This window comes from Pundamilia nyererei, unplaced genomic scaffold (genome assembly GCF_000239375.1).
Source record: "Pundamilia nyererei isolate P.nyererei 1_Seehausen unplaced genomic scaffold, PunNye1.0 scaffold00023, whole genome shotgun sequence".
Classification (NCBI taxonomy): Eukaryota; Metazoa; Chordata; class Actinopteri; order Cichliformes; family Cichlidae; genus Pundamilia; species Pundamilia nyererei.
In genome coordinates, this window is record NW_005187424.1 from 4,614,863 (window position 1) to 4,633,179 (window position 18,317).

Genomic DNA, 18,317 nt, shown 5'->3' on the forward strand with positions numbered 1-18,317 from the left:
TATAGTATTGGCCATACTATATGATGTATTGCTTGTCTTTGTTTAATAATACAGAAGACAAAGACCTTAAAAAATAATCGCATATCGCATCGCAATCGCAATATTGGGGCAAAAAATCGCAATTAGATTATTTTCCATAATCGTTCAGCCCTACTAGCTGCTAGCAGCATGCGATGTGGTTCAGTATGGCCTCAGTTTTGGAGCCCTGATTCCTGTATGTTATACTGGAATCCAAAAATTACTTTATTTTTATGACTGTACCGAGACCACTTCATGAGTCCAGTGTGATTCATCTGGACTGAACAAACAGGTTTCAAATTTCCCCAAGGCTTACTGGCAGTTAGTCGCACACAAGTGTCATTGTTCCCCCACTGTTTTCCTGTTGTACTGAGTTTATTTTTGGTCTTTAACCACTTGTGAAAGTCAGAAAGTGTGAAAGCGTCTGTTTGAGTTCCACTGGAGGAACAGACCCCTCTTCCTGTTTTGTACCATTGAAGAATCCAGCAGGTTTCCTGTGAACCCTGCCCAAAAACGCACTGTTGCTAGATAGGACTCACATCCAGGTTCTTGGTTGTGCTTGTTTAAGTTCACATGGCAAGTGATTTTGTGCTAACTTTCTGACATTGTTGGTTCGGTTTTCAGGTTGAATCGCAATGTTTTGCTCTGACTTGCTAAAAACTCCTCTCACCCACTTTAACAGTTAGCTACGTTAATGTCAGGTCAGCCTCGCTGGAAGGCTTTGTTTTCGCCACTGTAGAGCCCTCAGCTCTGCTTATTTGTTTTATTCATGATGCTACAACTCGGCACTGGAGCTCTTAGTCACCCAGTGAGTGTGTTATTTACATAAAGAGCCTATAAGCACTGGTACAGAGTTTACATTTTCATATCAGAAACCAAGAAGCAAGTCATTTTGCAAATAGTGTTTTCTGGTGTGATGTAACGTGCAGCGGTTGAACTGCTTGAGGAAGGCGGTGATGTCAGGGGAGCATGTTGGAGTGTTTTTTTGTTTTTTGTGCTGAGGATGACATGTAACTCACTGGTGCCAAACTACACACCCAATTTGTTTATGCCCTGCAGAAACCTTTTACTAACAACTTTAATTTCACTCTGAATGCCAGTATTGTTTCTCACATTTAAAATACTTTTTGTCACCCCAGGAGCGAGGCGATACAACATCCGTGTCTGGTTTTAGGAGAATTTTGTCAGGATGTCATTTCTCTTCTGAATTTTGACGAGTCTTTAGAAAACCCGGCTTCTGATTTTAGCTTGTGTTTTGTGTTTTTATTAATGCACTTGTGCAGAACACTGTGTTGCTCTCACAAGGCTGTTGTATGTAACAGGAGAAGAAAGCCTTTGTTCTAAAATGATTCAGCCCACTGTATTGATCGTGTGTATCACTTTGCCTAGAAACCAGCGCGAGAGCTACTCTTCCAGAATGTGCCCCCATTTCTGAAATCACACCACAAATATTTCAGAGACTTGTCCATTAGTGTGTCCTGAAGGGACTGCAAAATTCCACACCTCCTGCAAAGGATGTGTCTCTGGTTAACCCTGAAGCTCAAACCCTCGTTTAGTGAGAGAGCAGAAAAATTGAATGAAAAGATATAAAGCGAGATAGCCGAATACAGATCATGCATGGCGGATAGAAGGTGAGATTAGTTTCGCCACAACTCTTTTTTTTTTCATCTGTAGACATCTCCCTCAGTGGTTTATATCTCTGTAAGGACTGTGCAATAAAATACAGCTTTGGCTACACAGAAGAGAATTACTACAATGGTGACTTGAATTTTATCGTTGTATCATTTCAGCTAAATTTGAACAAATACAACTTCTCTAGGTAGATTTCCCCACACGTAGTCTTTAGTTGGGTTGGCCACTGAGGTATAATAATGGCCACCAAAGCATACCAGCTTGGCTTGGACCTACTGGCCTCGTGTTTTCTTTATGAGCTGGCTCACTGGCTAGGTAGCCTTTGTGATGTCCACCGTAGCTTTCAGCTGCTTCCCCCCAAGAACTCATCCAGCAGTTGGGTGAACTCCAATTCGACCATCTTTGATTGCAGTTGGTATTGATTCTTCTGTCCAGAGATCTGCTGCAAGCTAATGTGCCACTGTGGCAAACTTAAAGAGGCTGCACAGAAGGAGGACTGCCAACAGTAGCATTTAAATTGGTCCCCTCTTTCCCGAAATGCATTTTTGAGCCATATCAGCTCTACATGGTCCACAATAGAGGCTCATTGAAGAGGCAGACAGTTATATTGGGCAGATATTCTCTGTCTTTCTTCCACAATGTACATGGCAAATATACAATAAATAGGACTGGGTTCAAATATTCTAGGTTCTTTAAATCTACTGTCCAGTTCAAGTGAGTGTATGGTCTTTCTGAATGGCCACACCAGAAGGCTGATTGAAAAGCAGTCATCACAGAGAGTGAAGACACTTCCTAAAAGGCAGATAATGGGGCATGCTTCCAGACAGATATTGATAGAGATGTATTGAGCTGTACTCATGAACTGTGACACATAGTTGAGTAAAAAATGGGGAAGAAAGAGGGTTGGAAAGAGAAAAACTTCTGTCTCCTCTTTTACATTCACACGGCTGGCCCATAATTGCATGAAGTTTGAGTGAATGTTGGGTTGTCTGCTTCAGGAATGTTAGAGAGCAGTGTGGACAGGCCATAATATCACTGCCAACTAAACCCTAGTCTCCGCAGTAGCTCCTTTAAACACTTCTTTGGCATTCTGCTTCTTGTTAAAATGCTCACTAAATCATATATCTGCAATAGGTCGGCAGCCTTAACATGAAATTTCCCCTTGTGGGACTAATAAAGGGATCTTATCTTATCTTATCTTTGAAAACTGCAAATAATAAAAGTTGGTGAATGCCAAAGCATTGGCGAGTGCATCTGCTCGTTCAGGCACGCTCGACCACCTGCCAAAAGAAATATTCTACATATCTTATGTTTGCTAGTTGGACAAATTGATAAATATAGACCCACATGTTTTACATTAGTAGCATCGTGTTGGTGTTCACAGTGCTGACTTCTGCAGGAATAGAGGGAGCTGGAGATTCCAGGAGACAGCTAGTTATTATCTCCCTATATTTTTTTTTTAAAGTTATTCCTTTTTCAAAAGAACATTGATTTGCAGAGTTTTCAGAAATGTTTTAGAGTCACTGTGTGAAGTTAATTCATGCTAGCTTTCAGCCTTTGAGAGCTTTGTTCCCCTTCTACAGTCATCGAGTAATGCATAATCCTGAAGCCTAAGTACAAGAGTAGAGAAAACACATCACAACAGACCTTTAATAGATATTGCAAAAATGTCCGGCTAGTCCAGCTGCTGCAATATTTCCCAACTTAAGCACGTCATTAGTCGTCTTGCACCAAATACCACATCTAGATGCATGCTAAATTTTTTTTAAGCTACCAAATTCACTCCAACAGCGTAACCACATGTGGTCAAGTTCTCAATGGCACTGCTTTTGCTGATAATACTGATCCAGATCTCTATCAGCATCTGTGTACAACTGTCAAATGTTGCATCACACAACAAAAGGTTACAAGTCAAATGCTTTCTTAGATGAAAGATGTTGACGTGTATCGGTGTGTCGAGGCCTGTGATAATATTCTTGCCCTACCTCTGTTTCTTTTAAGAAATCAGGACATAAATGATTGTTATACATTTACAGATGTAGCCTTCCTTTGCTTTCAAAGTAAGTCTCTCTGATACAAGCAGGTTTTATCAGTTCAGTTCAGGCAATGTGAAAAACAAATCACCCTAATATAACCCAGGTTAGAGAGTTTGAATTCTGCTAACAGTGTTTAGAATAAGCCACATTTGTTTTCCCTGTATTCACTATTTTGCATTTACAGATCAATGAGTTATACTTGGTTGCTTATACACGTAATGGGGACTCTTTGTCGTTACATCATGTTCTAACCCACGATTTCACACCTGACCTGTGGTCACCTGTTAACCTCACCTGTCAGTAAATAGACTCAACTTGTTTGTTAGAGTCAGTACCTCTGATCTCACAGTATGTTACTGGAAATAGATGCCTGCCTGCTTCTTAGGGTATGCGGATTAATGGCTTACTATAGTAAATCCATTAAAAACAACAGAAAACAAAAGGCTTAATATGTGATGTCAGGTGTCATTGTGTGTGCAAAGAAGGGCATCTCCAGTGTAAAACCTGAAAAAACTCCCAAAACACCAATATGATATATTTGCTAACTGATTACGAGGAACTGAATGGGGATCGCTTTATATGAGGAACTGAATGTTTTCATGGTATATCAGTAAAGTAATGCCCACCATCAGGTAAATATCCGACAGTAGAACCCAAATGCTCCCATTAGCATTCATCCAGTCCCGTGTCCAACATGATTATGGGTATTGCAAAGCAGGCTGTAACCAGGACTGGTTCCAGATAAGTAGATCAGACCTGACCTTCTAAAGAGATTCTCAAAATGTGATTTGGATTCTGACTTGGGCGAGGTCTTCTAATCTTAGTCATCACGGCAGCTCGCTGTGAGATAACCACCGCTGATTCAGTGGCCCTCACTGACCTCATGCATTCAGATGGACACGAGCTGCCCATAGCAGGTTTAACTGCCCGTCAAGCGAGGCTAGCTGGCAGAGACTACATGCTACCATCTGTCACCGACAGACAGCTAGCCTCTCTGACCTCTCACTGGCCATGTGAGGCTGAGCTGGGCTTGCCAATGCAATCTGTCACTCTAAGCGACCAGTAACCCAGGAGAGGGGGAGGGGAGAGCCACAAGCAGATTATGATTCATTTCTGTTGTCATTGCATCATACACAACTACCTCGGGATGCACCGATACTGATGGAGTATTTAGTATCTGTCCGAGACCAGCGTTAATTAATAAGGTGCTTTCCTCACTGTGCAGAAGGGGCTGGGACTCCCTCTTGTGTGTGAGTGAGCATCTTAAACAAGAGCTTTAGTAACATAGAAATAAAGGGGGTAGTAGTTTTTTTTAATAAATCTTTAGTGAAAGTAGGAACTGGAATTTCCAGATAAGTAAGAGAAATGATGAGTTTTGTTCCATAAGCTGCAGATTCTTTCTCATTAAAAAAACATTTCCGCTTTCTCTGTGGTTGGCACGTATTTTCTCGTCCTTGTTGTTAGAGACCATGCAAACAGCCTCTCGCTTTCTATGCTGGTGCAGGGGGGCACAGAGGAATTTCGAGGAAGCTGAAGTAAACTCAGGAAACCAAAGACTGTTGAGGACATGGCTCGAGCTGCTTGCTGCACCGGGCTCTTCGTGCTCCTGCTGTCTTTGGTTAAATGCGTTCATAAAGGTGCTCTTGTGTTTTGTGCAGCTGCTTCCACACGAGGGTCCTTTTTTTGTGATTCTGAAGCCTCCAATGCCCCAGCTGTGGTTTAAACATAGAATCAAAAGTAGTACATCTTAGGAGAAACAATATATTTATGTATTAAAAAAAATCACAGGTCTACACAGATGTTTGCAAATTTAAACCCACCTTAAACTCAGGCTATGAACCACATTTACATTTTCACTATGCTGTTTTTGGCTGGAGAGTGATCTTCCAGATTCACCCCTACACGTTGGGCTAAGCGTCATTGCGAGTCGGTGTGGTGGTTTGTTGTCAGCGGTGCTCATCTGTCTGGTGACAGCTTGCAGGAGTGTCCTTTTCATTGTTTTAATCCCAGAGTTGCCCTCATAAGAGACATTTGAGAGTGTGGCAGTTGGAATTACATCAGCCGTGGAGGAGGTAGATGAGCTAGCTTTGCTGGTTATCTCTGCAAATGGTGCCAACATGAATATAGCATGTGCTAGCAAGGCCCACTAGTTGAGTTATGTGCATAGATCATGATCAGCAACATAGGCACAAAGGTCTCTCTTGCAAAGAAGCATAAGGGCTGTGCCATGTCATATTGTTCATGATCATGATGATGATAATAATATATATTTTTACATGATATGAAAGTGTCATATTTGTATGTCATTGCTAAAGCAACGTCATGTGTTTACAATACCTAGTGCTCACAAGCCCAGGCATGTCTGAGAGCAAGAGCCGTGTGTGCGAAAGGCATAGACGGTTGCTGTGTAGTAGGGCTGCCACAAATGATTACTTTGATAGTCGACTAGTCACCGATTATTTTTGCGATTAGTCAACTAATCAGATCCTTTGGACGTAAAACATAAAGCTTATTGCACCAGCAGCATCTGCTCTTATATAACTATCATTAGCTTACAGCTTTAAGTGTTTAAGGTATGTGCTAACTAAAAATAAAGACAAGATGATAGTTTATTAAATTTTAATGAAATCTGCAGATTGTTTTGGTGAAGTTTAATAAACTCAGCCGTTTGCTAACAGTCTAAAATATAACAGGACACCGGGGTATATTCTCGAGGATCTCACACTTCTGATAATCAGTTGTCTGAGTATTTACTCAGGAACAAATAAAATACTGAAAAAAGCCAAACAATAACAGTTTTAAGTTATCTAAGTGACTCATATATCACGTTTAACCTGAGTAGCGAAAGACGGCGGTGGGTTTGAAAACGATTGGCCGGGAGTCCGGCGTTCTCACGGGCTCTAGTGGGCCTTGCCCCCGGCTAGCTATCGAGCTGGTGGGTAACAGACGTCTCCGAAAACGTCGGAGCGCTTTTGAAAATATGTGGTGTCTTGATAAACTGAGCAGATATTTGAGGCTTACACAGCTACATTCTCGCCTGAAAATGTGTTAAATGTTTATTTTATGACCATGAAAGAATAATAAGAGTAATATTAAAACTAACTAGCTGCCGCCATTGTTGAAAACTGAGCAGGGCCGCGCTATGAATTCTGGGACACAGCTTCTTCTTCGGGGTTTAACGGCAGCTGGCATCCTTGTACATGCAGTGCTGCCATCTTCTGTTTCAGTCCGTTATTACACTCTTAAATCCTACTACTTATTCCTGCGTCTTTTGGGATCTTAGAAAGCTTCAAACGACGCGTCGACGATTTTAACATTCGACAACGATTTTGATAGTCGACGTAATCGTGGCAGTAGGGCTGGGCGATATGACCCAAAATTCATATCTCGATATTTTTTAGCTGGATGGTGATATAAGATATATATCTCGATATTTTTTTTAAAGCCATAAGTTAAGAACAAAAAGAGTTCTTAGTCACACTGTGTCCCATATTACATTGAAGCACAGTACGTATCACTCCGCGAGGCTCCTCCTCGGTAGCCGTAGTCCTCCGACAATCCATCAAGCGGTGCAGCTCCATAGCTTAGCAAAGTCATATTAAAACATTTTTTGACAGATTGCCGAGCGCTGTGTACCACATAAAATCGGTTCGCGGTTAGTAAGCACAACTAGAATTCATACATAAGGTGCACTGTCGATTTTTGAGAAAATGAAAGGATTTTAGGCCGTGCAGCCCCTCCGGGCTAACACGTTGACGCCGTCCAGCCCCACGCACAGGGCGATCCGCGGTAACTCGCTAACGGAGATTTTCCGCTTTCATCTTGTCATTGCCTGTAGGTGAAGCTATGGGGGAGGGGGAGTTGTGCTAAGTGAAGGAGAGGCGAGGCCGAGTAACGTTGCGTAGAGACAAAAGTGGACGAAAGAGAGGCAAACCTGCGGCTCCACAAGTATAATTATAACGTAACATAGACTATATCGATATAAACGATATTGTCACATCTTATATCTCGTATGAAAATATATCGATATTTTTAAAAAACTCGATATATCGCCCAGCCCTACGTGGCAGCCTTACTGTGTAGGGATAAAAGGAGTTTCTGGTTATTTCACAAGTTAGGATGTAAATTTCCTGCAGAAGTCTAAATCGAGCTTTAATATTGAGTAGTAACCAGAAAGTGAAAAATAAATACTAGCAGCCATATAAGCTGTGGTTGGCTGTAGAGTGATTCTTTTCTTAACAATGCAGCCCTATAGTGTTCGTGAGTATCGGGAGTTTTTTTTCAAACCATATTTGAGCATGTTACACATGACTAGTGCTAATGAAGAGCTGTAAAGGCCGAGAACGGCTGAATAGTCTTGTGTTTGCTAAAAAACAAACAAACAAAAAACTCAAGAAACTAAGCACTCCAGGATTTTAAAAAGAAGAGAGCCTCATCCAGGAGACGCTTTGATGTTGATGTGTCTTCACTTAATAACAAGCAGATTATTTGTTTAACCACTGAAGCTGGCACAGAGTGGACAAATCAGGATGGTGGTCTAAAAGCACCAAGAACTAATAGTTTGTTCTGCACCGAGGATGGAAATGCGTTTTATTTATTTATTTATCTTTAAGGGTTTTAAGCTATGAATATTGCAGATGTGTTATTCTAGCCCCAGAATAAAAATACAAACACGGAAATGTGTTTGAGCCTTTAAACATCAATAACTACGCCGTCTTTTGCGATGTTGTTGCTGCTAATATTTTTGGTGGCGCAGTTTTCTACATGTATTCTGAATCGCTCGAGACTGACTGTAACCTTTGTCTTGCCTTTGCTTTCAGTGTGTCATTGTGGCAGCACAATAGGAGAGAAACAGATTTTCATGTGTGACTCTGTCTGGTTTCAGAAGAATTGGACACGTTATACAGTGAGAGATGATTTGAAATATGGTTTCCTTTAAATCATCCCATCCCCCACTGCCTGAATTTTCTTTCTGCTGCTCTGAAAATAGAGCCAAACCGTCAGGTCTCAGAGACAGAGAGAGAAGCTTTAAATAGGAATGAGCCCCATTTTATCTGCACTGGTGCAGAGTAGAATCAGAGCAGCAGACATCACAGCTTGGGTCTCCTTTACGCATGATGCAGAAATACCTTTAGAGAACACCAAACCTAAATGGTGTATATTATTGTCACAGAGTGGGAGAGACAAGGTGTGCAGTGGCAGTTTGTTTGAAGTTCAGTTTCATTGCATGCACCTGCCATTTTATAAAGGCTCCTCTGGCACATACTTTAGCAAAATAGAGTGTTCAGACTGTTCCAGTAAGGCCAGCGGCTCCTTTTGTTCACACAGCCTGTGGCTGTTCATATCCTACCAATCCTCATAAAATACGGAGAAAATGACAGGCAATGTGACTGAATGCTGTGCTGTAACCATACCACTAATGTCACACTTTACTGCACGTAATACCACTGTAATGAAAAGCGACGATTCCTTTTTTTCTTCTTCTAATGGTGCTGGGAACCATTGGGGAATTTTTGATATATCTGCAGATACTGCGGCTAATAGTCAGTGCTACAGTCTGATTTAATGGTCATTATTTGTGTGGTGAATTTACCTAACAAGTGTATTAATCTTGAATCACTGGTTTGGTATTAAATTTGATTGGTTTTGTATGACCTGCGCGCCAAGTGATTGCTGCTTATCCGGTCTTTAAGTCTGACGTCACTAGCCTTGTCTGGGCTCAAACTCTGCTGCAGGTCTCTAAATCAAACTATCATTGTGGCATCACTGACAGTTGTTGTAAGTTTAACATCGAGACATCCATGAAAACGGTATTTATGACATTTAACGGAGTTAGAAATTAGCAGGACGTTAGCTCGCTAGCTTCCATTTAAATAAAATATAGCATGTCCTGACTGAGGGATTTTGGAAATAAATTAAGACGTACAGCTCTGTTATCACTTCCGACATAAATGGAGACAGAAAACTAAACAGCAGTGACGTTTGTAGGGTTACTGAAATTTGGCTAGCTGCTATATAACAATGTGCTACGTGACCGCTAGCGACACAGCTATGTTAGCATAATATAAACACGCTAGCTTTTTTCCACTCGATAAAAGTAGACAAACTTCAGCCAGGAGAACAACTGAGATAATCCATCCAAAATACGAGGTTTGTCATTCATATACTGCTGCATGGGCTGGGCTGTAGTTACATCCTAAGGTTTTAAAAACTGAGCTTTAAAATCAATAACGGTAATAAAAGCCGAGTGAGGCCGACAGTGATCACAGGCTGTTTTTATGGGCTTTTTGAAATTAAATAGAAGAAGATACAAAACATTAAACATGTTAAGATTACAAAAGCCATATTACAGACTACTTTGGGCCCGGAAACAGGATTCGTCACGTCATCACTTAAAGACTGGATTGATACATACGTGAGCTTTTGAAACAAATGTTCTAGAGGGGAAATGTCTCGGTACCATAGCAGTTGTTGTCCATCAAGTTTAGAAAGGGCTGTAACTGTGCCAACACAGGATATTTTATTAAACATGCATTGCTTTAACACAGAGTTAGAATTTGGGAATTTCTGTTTTTGTTTTTCAGTTTTAGTGCTAGTTCTTCCTTCTCCCCTTGGTGTTTGTCTGGAACAGTTGCATGAAGTCTACCAGAAAACTATCCTCTGCTCTCGCTGCGTCACCTCTGTAAACACTTTCCGAATGACTTTTTTTGGCTAAACAGCTAGTTTCTGGTCTTACTGAATAACACAACACATTGCATCATCATCATTTCATAGTGTGGGTGTTCCACCACTGATCTAGCAAATTTCAACCAGTGATGAACTCGACACTCACCAACAGGCCTGTAGATTTTTCCAGTCGCATGAGCTCAGTGGTAAACAACACAACCTTGACGCTTTCTCTGTCACTTGTTCAGGATGTGGAACTGAAAAGGACATCGTTGCCACAATTCTTTAGGGGTGAAATGTTTGGACTGCGAGCGGTTACTACTCTGTAGAATATTTTCACAAACTTTTCATTCATCAGTCTGGGCAATCAGCTAGGAATTTGTCATTCATTTGACTAAACAGCTGAGTAGTAAGTGGCACAACAAAACATTTTTTAATTACTTTTAACTTGAGTGATGATGCAAGCAGTTTATTGACCTGAGTATTTAGAAATGTTCTGCACTGCTCAGAGAGGAAATTTTGTGTGAAGATTGCTATCTGCAGTCCATGGGATTGCAGTGTGTGTGGTGTAGCACAGTATCCTGTGATAGACACAAACTGTGTTGAAAAGGGGCACCAGTAGTGCAGTCTTAAAACTTGCAGTCCTACTTCATTGTTACCAGAGAGTAAAATTTGTTGTTTGTGTTAGTGTTGAAAATAAAAAGGTTTTATGTTATTTTTTAGTAACTGTTTGGTTGTATTTTACACTATTGAAGTCATTTTTTTATGATAAGCATCTTAAAATAAAGTGTTTTCTTCATAATGTAGGAGATGCAATCTCAAATAAAACATGATTAAAAGGCAGTTGAAGTGAATTCCTTCTTATTGATTGGGGTCTTGTGGATGGATGGATGTCAGCTGATGAACCAAAGCAAATCTAATTTATTAGCGATATTGATTTCATATTGTGAAGGTCAGCCCCACATGCCCACCTGCCCCTTTATTCTTGTTGGTGTGATTTCAGTCTTGCTTCCTCTGGAGCAACTTCATGGTCATGGCACAGGTCACATGCAGCAGTAATAGTCCTGTCCTGATTTTTGTTGTTGTTGTTGTTTGTTGGGTGGGTGGGATTATTGATTGTCTGATTTTGCGGGAGTGTGTGTCTCCTACCCTCCCCCTCTCTCCTTGAGCAGTAACCAGATCTAACATTTACTGTACAGGCCAGTCTGCCACTGGCAGCACAGAGACAGAGAGACAGAGGGAGAGAGGCGAAGGGAAAAAATGTAGAGCCAGAGATTCCCTTCTCCTCTCCCATCCCCCCCTTTACTCTCCCACACTGTCAACACAGAGGCTCCTGGCTACCGCTCATGGCTCCACAGCGCCACTGCAGTGGAGTGGTGGTAGAGAGAACTACAGCTCACTGTTTACAAACTAACAGCACTGCTGTCAGGAGGGATTTGAGCAAAAGGTCTGAATGATCTCTGACAGGACCGTCTACAGGTTCCCCGTTAAAGAAGCACAGCAGCAGGTGGCTGAAATTATACTCTGCTTTCATGGTTATTGATCGAGGCTCCTGGCTGCAGCTCCAGTCTTAATGTGAGCACCACACATTACCAGTAACTGTAAGCTTTAATACCACATAATGTAGATTCAACGTATATCAATTAGTTTTTGTCAAATAGGCAACAATTCTGTCCGGAGATGGCTGATATGAGCATCTTCCTGTTTTTGAAGAATGTATTGGAACAATCATACTGTGCTCTTATAAGATCATAGTTTTTCAGTGTTGGGCAGCTACAGTTGTCAAATAAACCAAAGGTGCTTTTGCCTTTCACGTATCCCACTCTAGAACTACATGACTTATGGAAATAGAACTTTTTAGTTCCTGGGTCACTATACAAATGTGATGTAGTTATTTAGGCCTAATTAAAGTGTGCTGCTGCTGAAGCAGTTGACCTCAAAGTTGCATTTCAGTGAAGAAGCAGTTGCTTTAAATTAGCACTGGGTGAGATTTATTTGTATAATATGCTACAGACTGACTGCACTGCTTTGTATTGATCCTTTCTCAGTTAAAATGGTGCACTGGTATCTTTAATAGGTGGAGAGACTGAGAGAGATGGAAGTAGCTACCTAAATAGACATATAGCAAGGTGCTGTCGGGTAGAATGAGGGCTTGCCACCTTGTTTTGTCACTTTATAATTTTCTAGCTTGTTAACAGTTTACTGGACAAATGAATACTTTCTGAATACAGGATGCACAGACCTGGTAAACTACTTTAATTTCTTCAGTTTAATTACTCTAAAGCCCAAGACGAGGGTGTGCACAGCTCGTGTGTCCTTAAAAGAAACAAAGTAAGAAGGATTCACTGTGTGGCTCCATTTAGCAATTGAGCTTCACAAGATGATTAAACTCAGAGTCGAGTTGACAAACGTCACAAAAAATCCTTTAAAGAGAAACAGATCCATTCAATTCGCAACCCTAAATATCACCAGCTGAGTCGGTTTCAGTGCAGTCTTGAGTAGGCTGTCATGAATTTGCTCATTTTTTCCTACTGTTGTAGGTTGTTCTTTTGGATTGTGCTACATCATATCAAATTATATAATATATTCAGGGTTTTTTTTTGGTTTTGTTTTTTACCAGTATTTTGTCCACGACTTTCCGATACATGATTACAAAATAGCTTGAGTGTAGTGGTGTAACTAGAGATGTGATCAGTAGTGGAAGCAGTAAAATTACTTTTTAAGGATCTTGCACAGAGCAGTTTATTTTTGTGTCATTGTTGTATTTTTCAGAGGCTGGTTGTCACACGTTACGTCAAGAAGGCCAACCGCAAAGTACATGGGTGTGGCTTGTTTGAGAAGTTAGCTTGCAGTATAACACTGTAGTAAAGTGGAAGTGAAAGCAGTCTGACAGCTGCATATGATTTAATTATAATAAGAGGTCTAATTTAACACAGTGTGTCTGTGGTAGTGCCGTTTCATGGGGCTGCAGCAGGAACGGCTCATTTCAGCCCCAACAAAGTGTTGCTACTTTTGTAATTATGCTGAAAAGCTCAACTCTGAGATGGTTTCCATTATTTTGTCTGCCTGGAGTTTATCTGCCCCCTCAAAACAATCTGTTTGCTGACAGTTGTCTCTGTGGAAAACACAATCCTCTCTCTTTGGAGACAGAGGGTCCAGGCACAGATAAGTATCGCTGAGCCAACATGCCAGAGAACAACACCACCTCTTCTTCATCTGCTGTCTCCTGGGTTATGAACACATCCCCAGACAGCTCAGCCATGGCACCCCTGTTCTCCAGTGAAGCTGATGCAACTGACTCGCCTTACTTTGTCGTTGTTGTCGTTACACCAGATTCTCAAATACCATTTTGTGGAGCTTCAGCAGAAATCGTCAGTGAAATGGTGTATCTCGGGAAGGGCGTGTACTTTTTAGTTCAATAACCGCAGAAATTTTCAAGCATCTCGTTTTGGAACCGCAACGCTGCCTGACAGACTCACCACACACATGTTGAAGGGTAGAGCTGTTAGTCAGCTGCATTTACATGTGACAGAATGTCTTATTTTCCTCTCACACAGTGCACAGCCTCGGTTTAACATTGCACATGTGCAGACTGCTCATTTACAGGTACTCACTGTCACACAGTGAACAGTTCAGACAGAGAGAGAAGTGGATTTGCTGCAGGAGAGTGAGGACTTGCACCTGGCAGCCAGTACTGGCCACATATCCAGAAAGTTGTTGAAGTACACGTTACTCAGCTCGTTTTTGAGAAGGGGGGGGAACTGAACAAAAACAAAAAATTCACATAGTCCAATATCGTCCTGCTGTTCCCAATAAATAAAATGGAAGATTATCAGTGCTTGTGGCTGCTGTTGCAATCTCATCAATTTTGTGATCTCATTAAAAATTAGGAGATATAAAATCAGGTCAGATCGTTTGTTTCTCTGGCATAAATTAGGGATTAATAAATGACCGTGGTTAGCACAGTTGCCTCACAGCAATGAAGGTTCTGGGTTTGAATCTGCAGGCCAGCGAGGACTGTATGTAGGACTGCGCGATATGGCCTAAAATCCATATCGCGATATAATTTGAAACATATGCAGTAACGATATGTTCTTTTCTTCTGTATACCGTATTTTCCGCACTATAAGGTGCACTTAAAATCCGCCAGCGTGCCTTATAATCCGGTGCGCCTTATATATGAATTCTGGTTGTGCCTACTGACCGCAAACGATTTTATGTGGTACACGGCGCTCAAAAATCTGTCAAATGTTTTAATATGACTTTGGTAAGCTACGAAGCCGCACCGCTTGATGGATTGTCGGAGCATTACGACTACCGTAGTCAGGAGCCTCACGGAGTAATCTGGGTCCAAAACTCCGTCTGCTTCAGGTCCCAAAGTCAATGAACACTGCATCTTCACTGAGAGTTAAAAACTGTCAAATTTCTTTCATCTTTAATAAAACGGTCAGTGTTGCTGCTTTACCAGGTGTAACAATTAAGTTTAACATTCAGGCATTCATGAAAACAGAATTTATTAAATACAACAGTGTTAGAAGTTAGCAGGAAGTTAGCGGAAGTTAGCGCGCTAGTTTCGCTAGTTACCTAAACATGATATAGCATGTTCATGACTGAGAGATTTCTAAAAAAATTTAAACGTACAGCTCTGCTATCACTTCCAACATAAATGAAGACAGAAAACTAAACAGCAGTGACTTTTAGGGTTACTGAAGTTGGGCTAGCTGGTATTTAATGATGTGCTACGTGATCACTAGCGACACAACTATGTTAGCATAACAAACACAGTGAAGCTGGAGGATGAGCGCTAACTTTTTTTCTACTCAATAAAAGTTAAAGTGAGTGTTCCCGATGGTTAGGGACAAATGTAATCACATGGCAGGATGCTGTAAACGGACCAAACTTCAGTCAGGAGAACAACTGAGATAATTCATCCACTATAGAAGGTTAGTCATTAATACACTGCAACAACATGGGAATAGAGCAGTTGCGAGAGAATTCAACGGTATGGAAGTGGAGGAAGTGCAGTTTTTGGCTTTCCTCATATTCCAAAACGTGCTTCGTCTCTTTGCTATTACTGTCGCCGCATAATTTGCAGATGATATTGTTTGCAGCCGCTGCAATGCTTTTGACCAAAACAGGCGAAGCTGTTCATATCGTTTCTACCAAATACAGTTTATACCGCCCACCCCTAACTGTATGTGTGGAGTTTAATGTTGGCTCTGTGCTTCCTTCCTGGTTCTTCTCACAGTCCAATAACGTGCTCATTTGGTTAACCTGACTAACGTCCAACTGACAATTTTGTGTTGTGCCATGGTGCATCTAGCCTCTTACTCGGTAATAGCTGGGGATGTGAATTGGATAAGCAGTTAAGAAAATGGTGTTTGGATAGAAATAAAACAAACAACAACAAAAAGGTAGTGGCATCACATTGTCATTTTTAAATGTCCTTTTCTGTCGTTAGATCTTTATCAGAACAGCAGAATGAAAAACAGAATATCTGCTCAAGGAAGAAATCCATGAGTAATTGAATTTTTTGGGATCTGCTCTACTCTACTACAATACTGATGTTTCACAGTTGTAGTGTGTAATTGTGTCTTATTTTTCGTCGCTGCGACCGGTTTATCAGGTTGTCATTAAAGGAAACTTCTCCCCCCTCCCTCAGCTCAGCATCCAGCAATGCTAAGACCACTGCTCAGTGTACGGAGATGTTGAGCTGTTCCAGATGACGCAAGGTTAAAATCCTCTGAAAAGAAATGTGTCCACAGTACCCAGGAGAGTTTCAATCACTTAACTACCATTAAATGCACAGAGAGACTCCTGCTGGGAGGCGGGTGGGGGTGCTGCAGGCGAGGAGCTCCAGGCCTGATTACTCTCTGGGGGAAACAGGCTTTGAACTGGTCCTTGTTTGGAATCGGCTCTCTGCACTTGTTAACCCCGCAGTTGTTAAACTTGCGGTTCCCAGCCATATTAGTTCACACACAAAGGCAACGTCAAATCATGTGACATGTGCTTGGGCGCACATACGAAAGGAGTCCTACCAGCAGAAGTGTTTCTGTCCTGCTGATTTCCTTCCCGCTCGTGTTTTTCAGTCGAGTAGTTTGTAGTGGGCCGGTGCCCAGATGACTGCATCAGATGTTAAATATGTGGTCAGAGGGAACAGAGCAGCTTGGGGTGTGGGCACACTGTGAATAAAACACCAACTGAGAAGTAATTGTAACACATATTAACGTACAGCCAGCATGGTCTGGATCACATCGAAAAAATAAAGACGTCAACTGATGTAAACTAAACAGACTGCTGGTCCAGCTTTAGTTAGCACCAATGCAATAGCATGTGTTTAATCTGCCTGTTGTTAAGATATAAGCTGCAGCCTTTATTTTATTTTATTTTAGTCAATTTTGTGCTTGTTTTAATTAATGATGTCAGTGTGCCATACATTTAGCCATACAGGCTACTCTTCATCCCTGGCAGGCTGATGGCACAAACAAGAAACGTAAACGCAGAGGGATCTAAGCAAAGAGCAAAGTCAGAAGCACATAAATGATCAAACAATGACATAATCAGATAAAATATTAAACAGTAAAAGCCACTTAGAGCGCTCATGAGCATAGCACGACCAGAGTGACTAAAATGCAGACAAACAGTAAAACAATGACACTCCATCAGATGTCTTGACTCACAGGCATGTAGACACGCTTTCTGCCTCTTACCTGTAGTTATTTTAATTTAATTTAATAACTGTACAGTACTCTCTGTATATAGTAACCACTGTCCTTAATGTAAATATGTGAAAAAAATTGTGTATGTTTCTGTTCCGTGTACTGTTTGTTTGTATATGTGTCTTTTTGGCTGCTGTTACAACCAAATTTCCCCTTGTGGGACAATTAAAGGATTATTCTATTCTATTGTATTTCTCAGTAAATACATGAATCAGTGCCTCAATGTGATTGTTGTTTTTTAAAATGTAATCAAATTGCTGGTGCTAAACTTCCTTTCTTACTTTGTTTTATCTGAGGTCCTGCAAGACGAGGGTCATGTGATCATGTTGTGCACTGAGGCAGCTGTAGGCTATGTACTTTGCTACCAGTGACGTGATTAAGTGTGATCGAGGAGGTCCAGTTTAAAGCTCTGTACATGCGCAAGCTCTGCAGTAATTTCCTTTTTCACAGTAACATCAGCTGTAAACTGACTTTGTGTTTGAGCTTAAATAACTGGTGAGATTTCCCCTTCACTGATGAACCTCTCTCTGTTTTCCAGGCTAGGTGTGTGTGTGCTGACCTCATGGTGTAACAGGAGTAAAGATGAGCATTAGCAGTGATGAGGTCAACTTCCTGGTCTACAGATACCTACAGGAGTCAGGTATCCAGCTCCAGTTCTTCTCCTCTTCATGAAAAGCTTTATTGTTTTTGTAATAGTTCTTTGCTTTTCTACCAACATGGCTCATTATAGTTTTCATTAACAGACTTAGTTTTCATCACAACAAATGTGTGTTTTTATTCACTAATGATGATTAAAATGAGCCGTATGAATCAACAGTACTCTTTAAAAGTTTGTTATAAAAAAGTAATTATCATCAACAATTTATCATGTTTTTTTGTTGTTTTTCTAAAAGAAGGGACTGAATTAAACACAAATTGAGCAAGAAGACAGTTTGTGATATTTCTAAAAATCGTCTCTTCTAAGATATATAATCATTTATTTGTTTGGGTGGAATTTAATCCTTTTTTTCAGGATCTGTTTTCATTACATTTATAAGACGAGAAATCAGTTTCTTTTTTTCCTTGTCGTACTATAGGCGGTAGGGTAGTCAGCAGATGCCCGAGCTGCCTGTCAGGTTGTTGGGTCATCTTTGTCACTTTGTATACACAACACGGTCAGTGTGGTGCTGCTTGTTGTTTAAAAGCAGAATATAATGACGCCATTGTAAACAAGAGTGCTTAAAAGAGGACAAACAGCACAGGCTGT

The 18,317-nt window shown here is 41.0% G+C and overlaps 1 protein-coding gene across 1 annotated transcript in view; it reads left to right on the forward strand.

Annotated features, from left to right (window-relative positions):
• tbl1xr1a (TBL1X/Y related 1a) overlaps positions 1 to 18,317 on the forward strand; it is a 50,644-nt gene that overhangs the window by 21,622 nt on the left and 10,705 nt on the right. The window contains exon 3 of the mRNA XM_005727271.1: positions 17,610 to 17,711. Within this exon, the coding sequence (XP_005727328.1) occupies positions 17,654 to 17,711 (58 nt within the window). The 5' untranslated portion in view covers positions 17,610 to 17,653. The remainder of the gene's footprint in view (positions 1 to 17,609; positions 17,712 to 18,317) is intronic.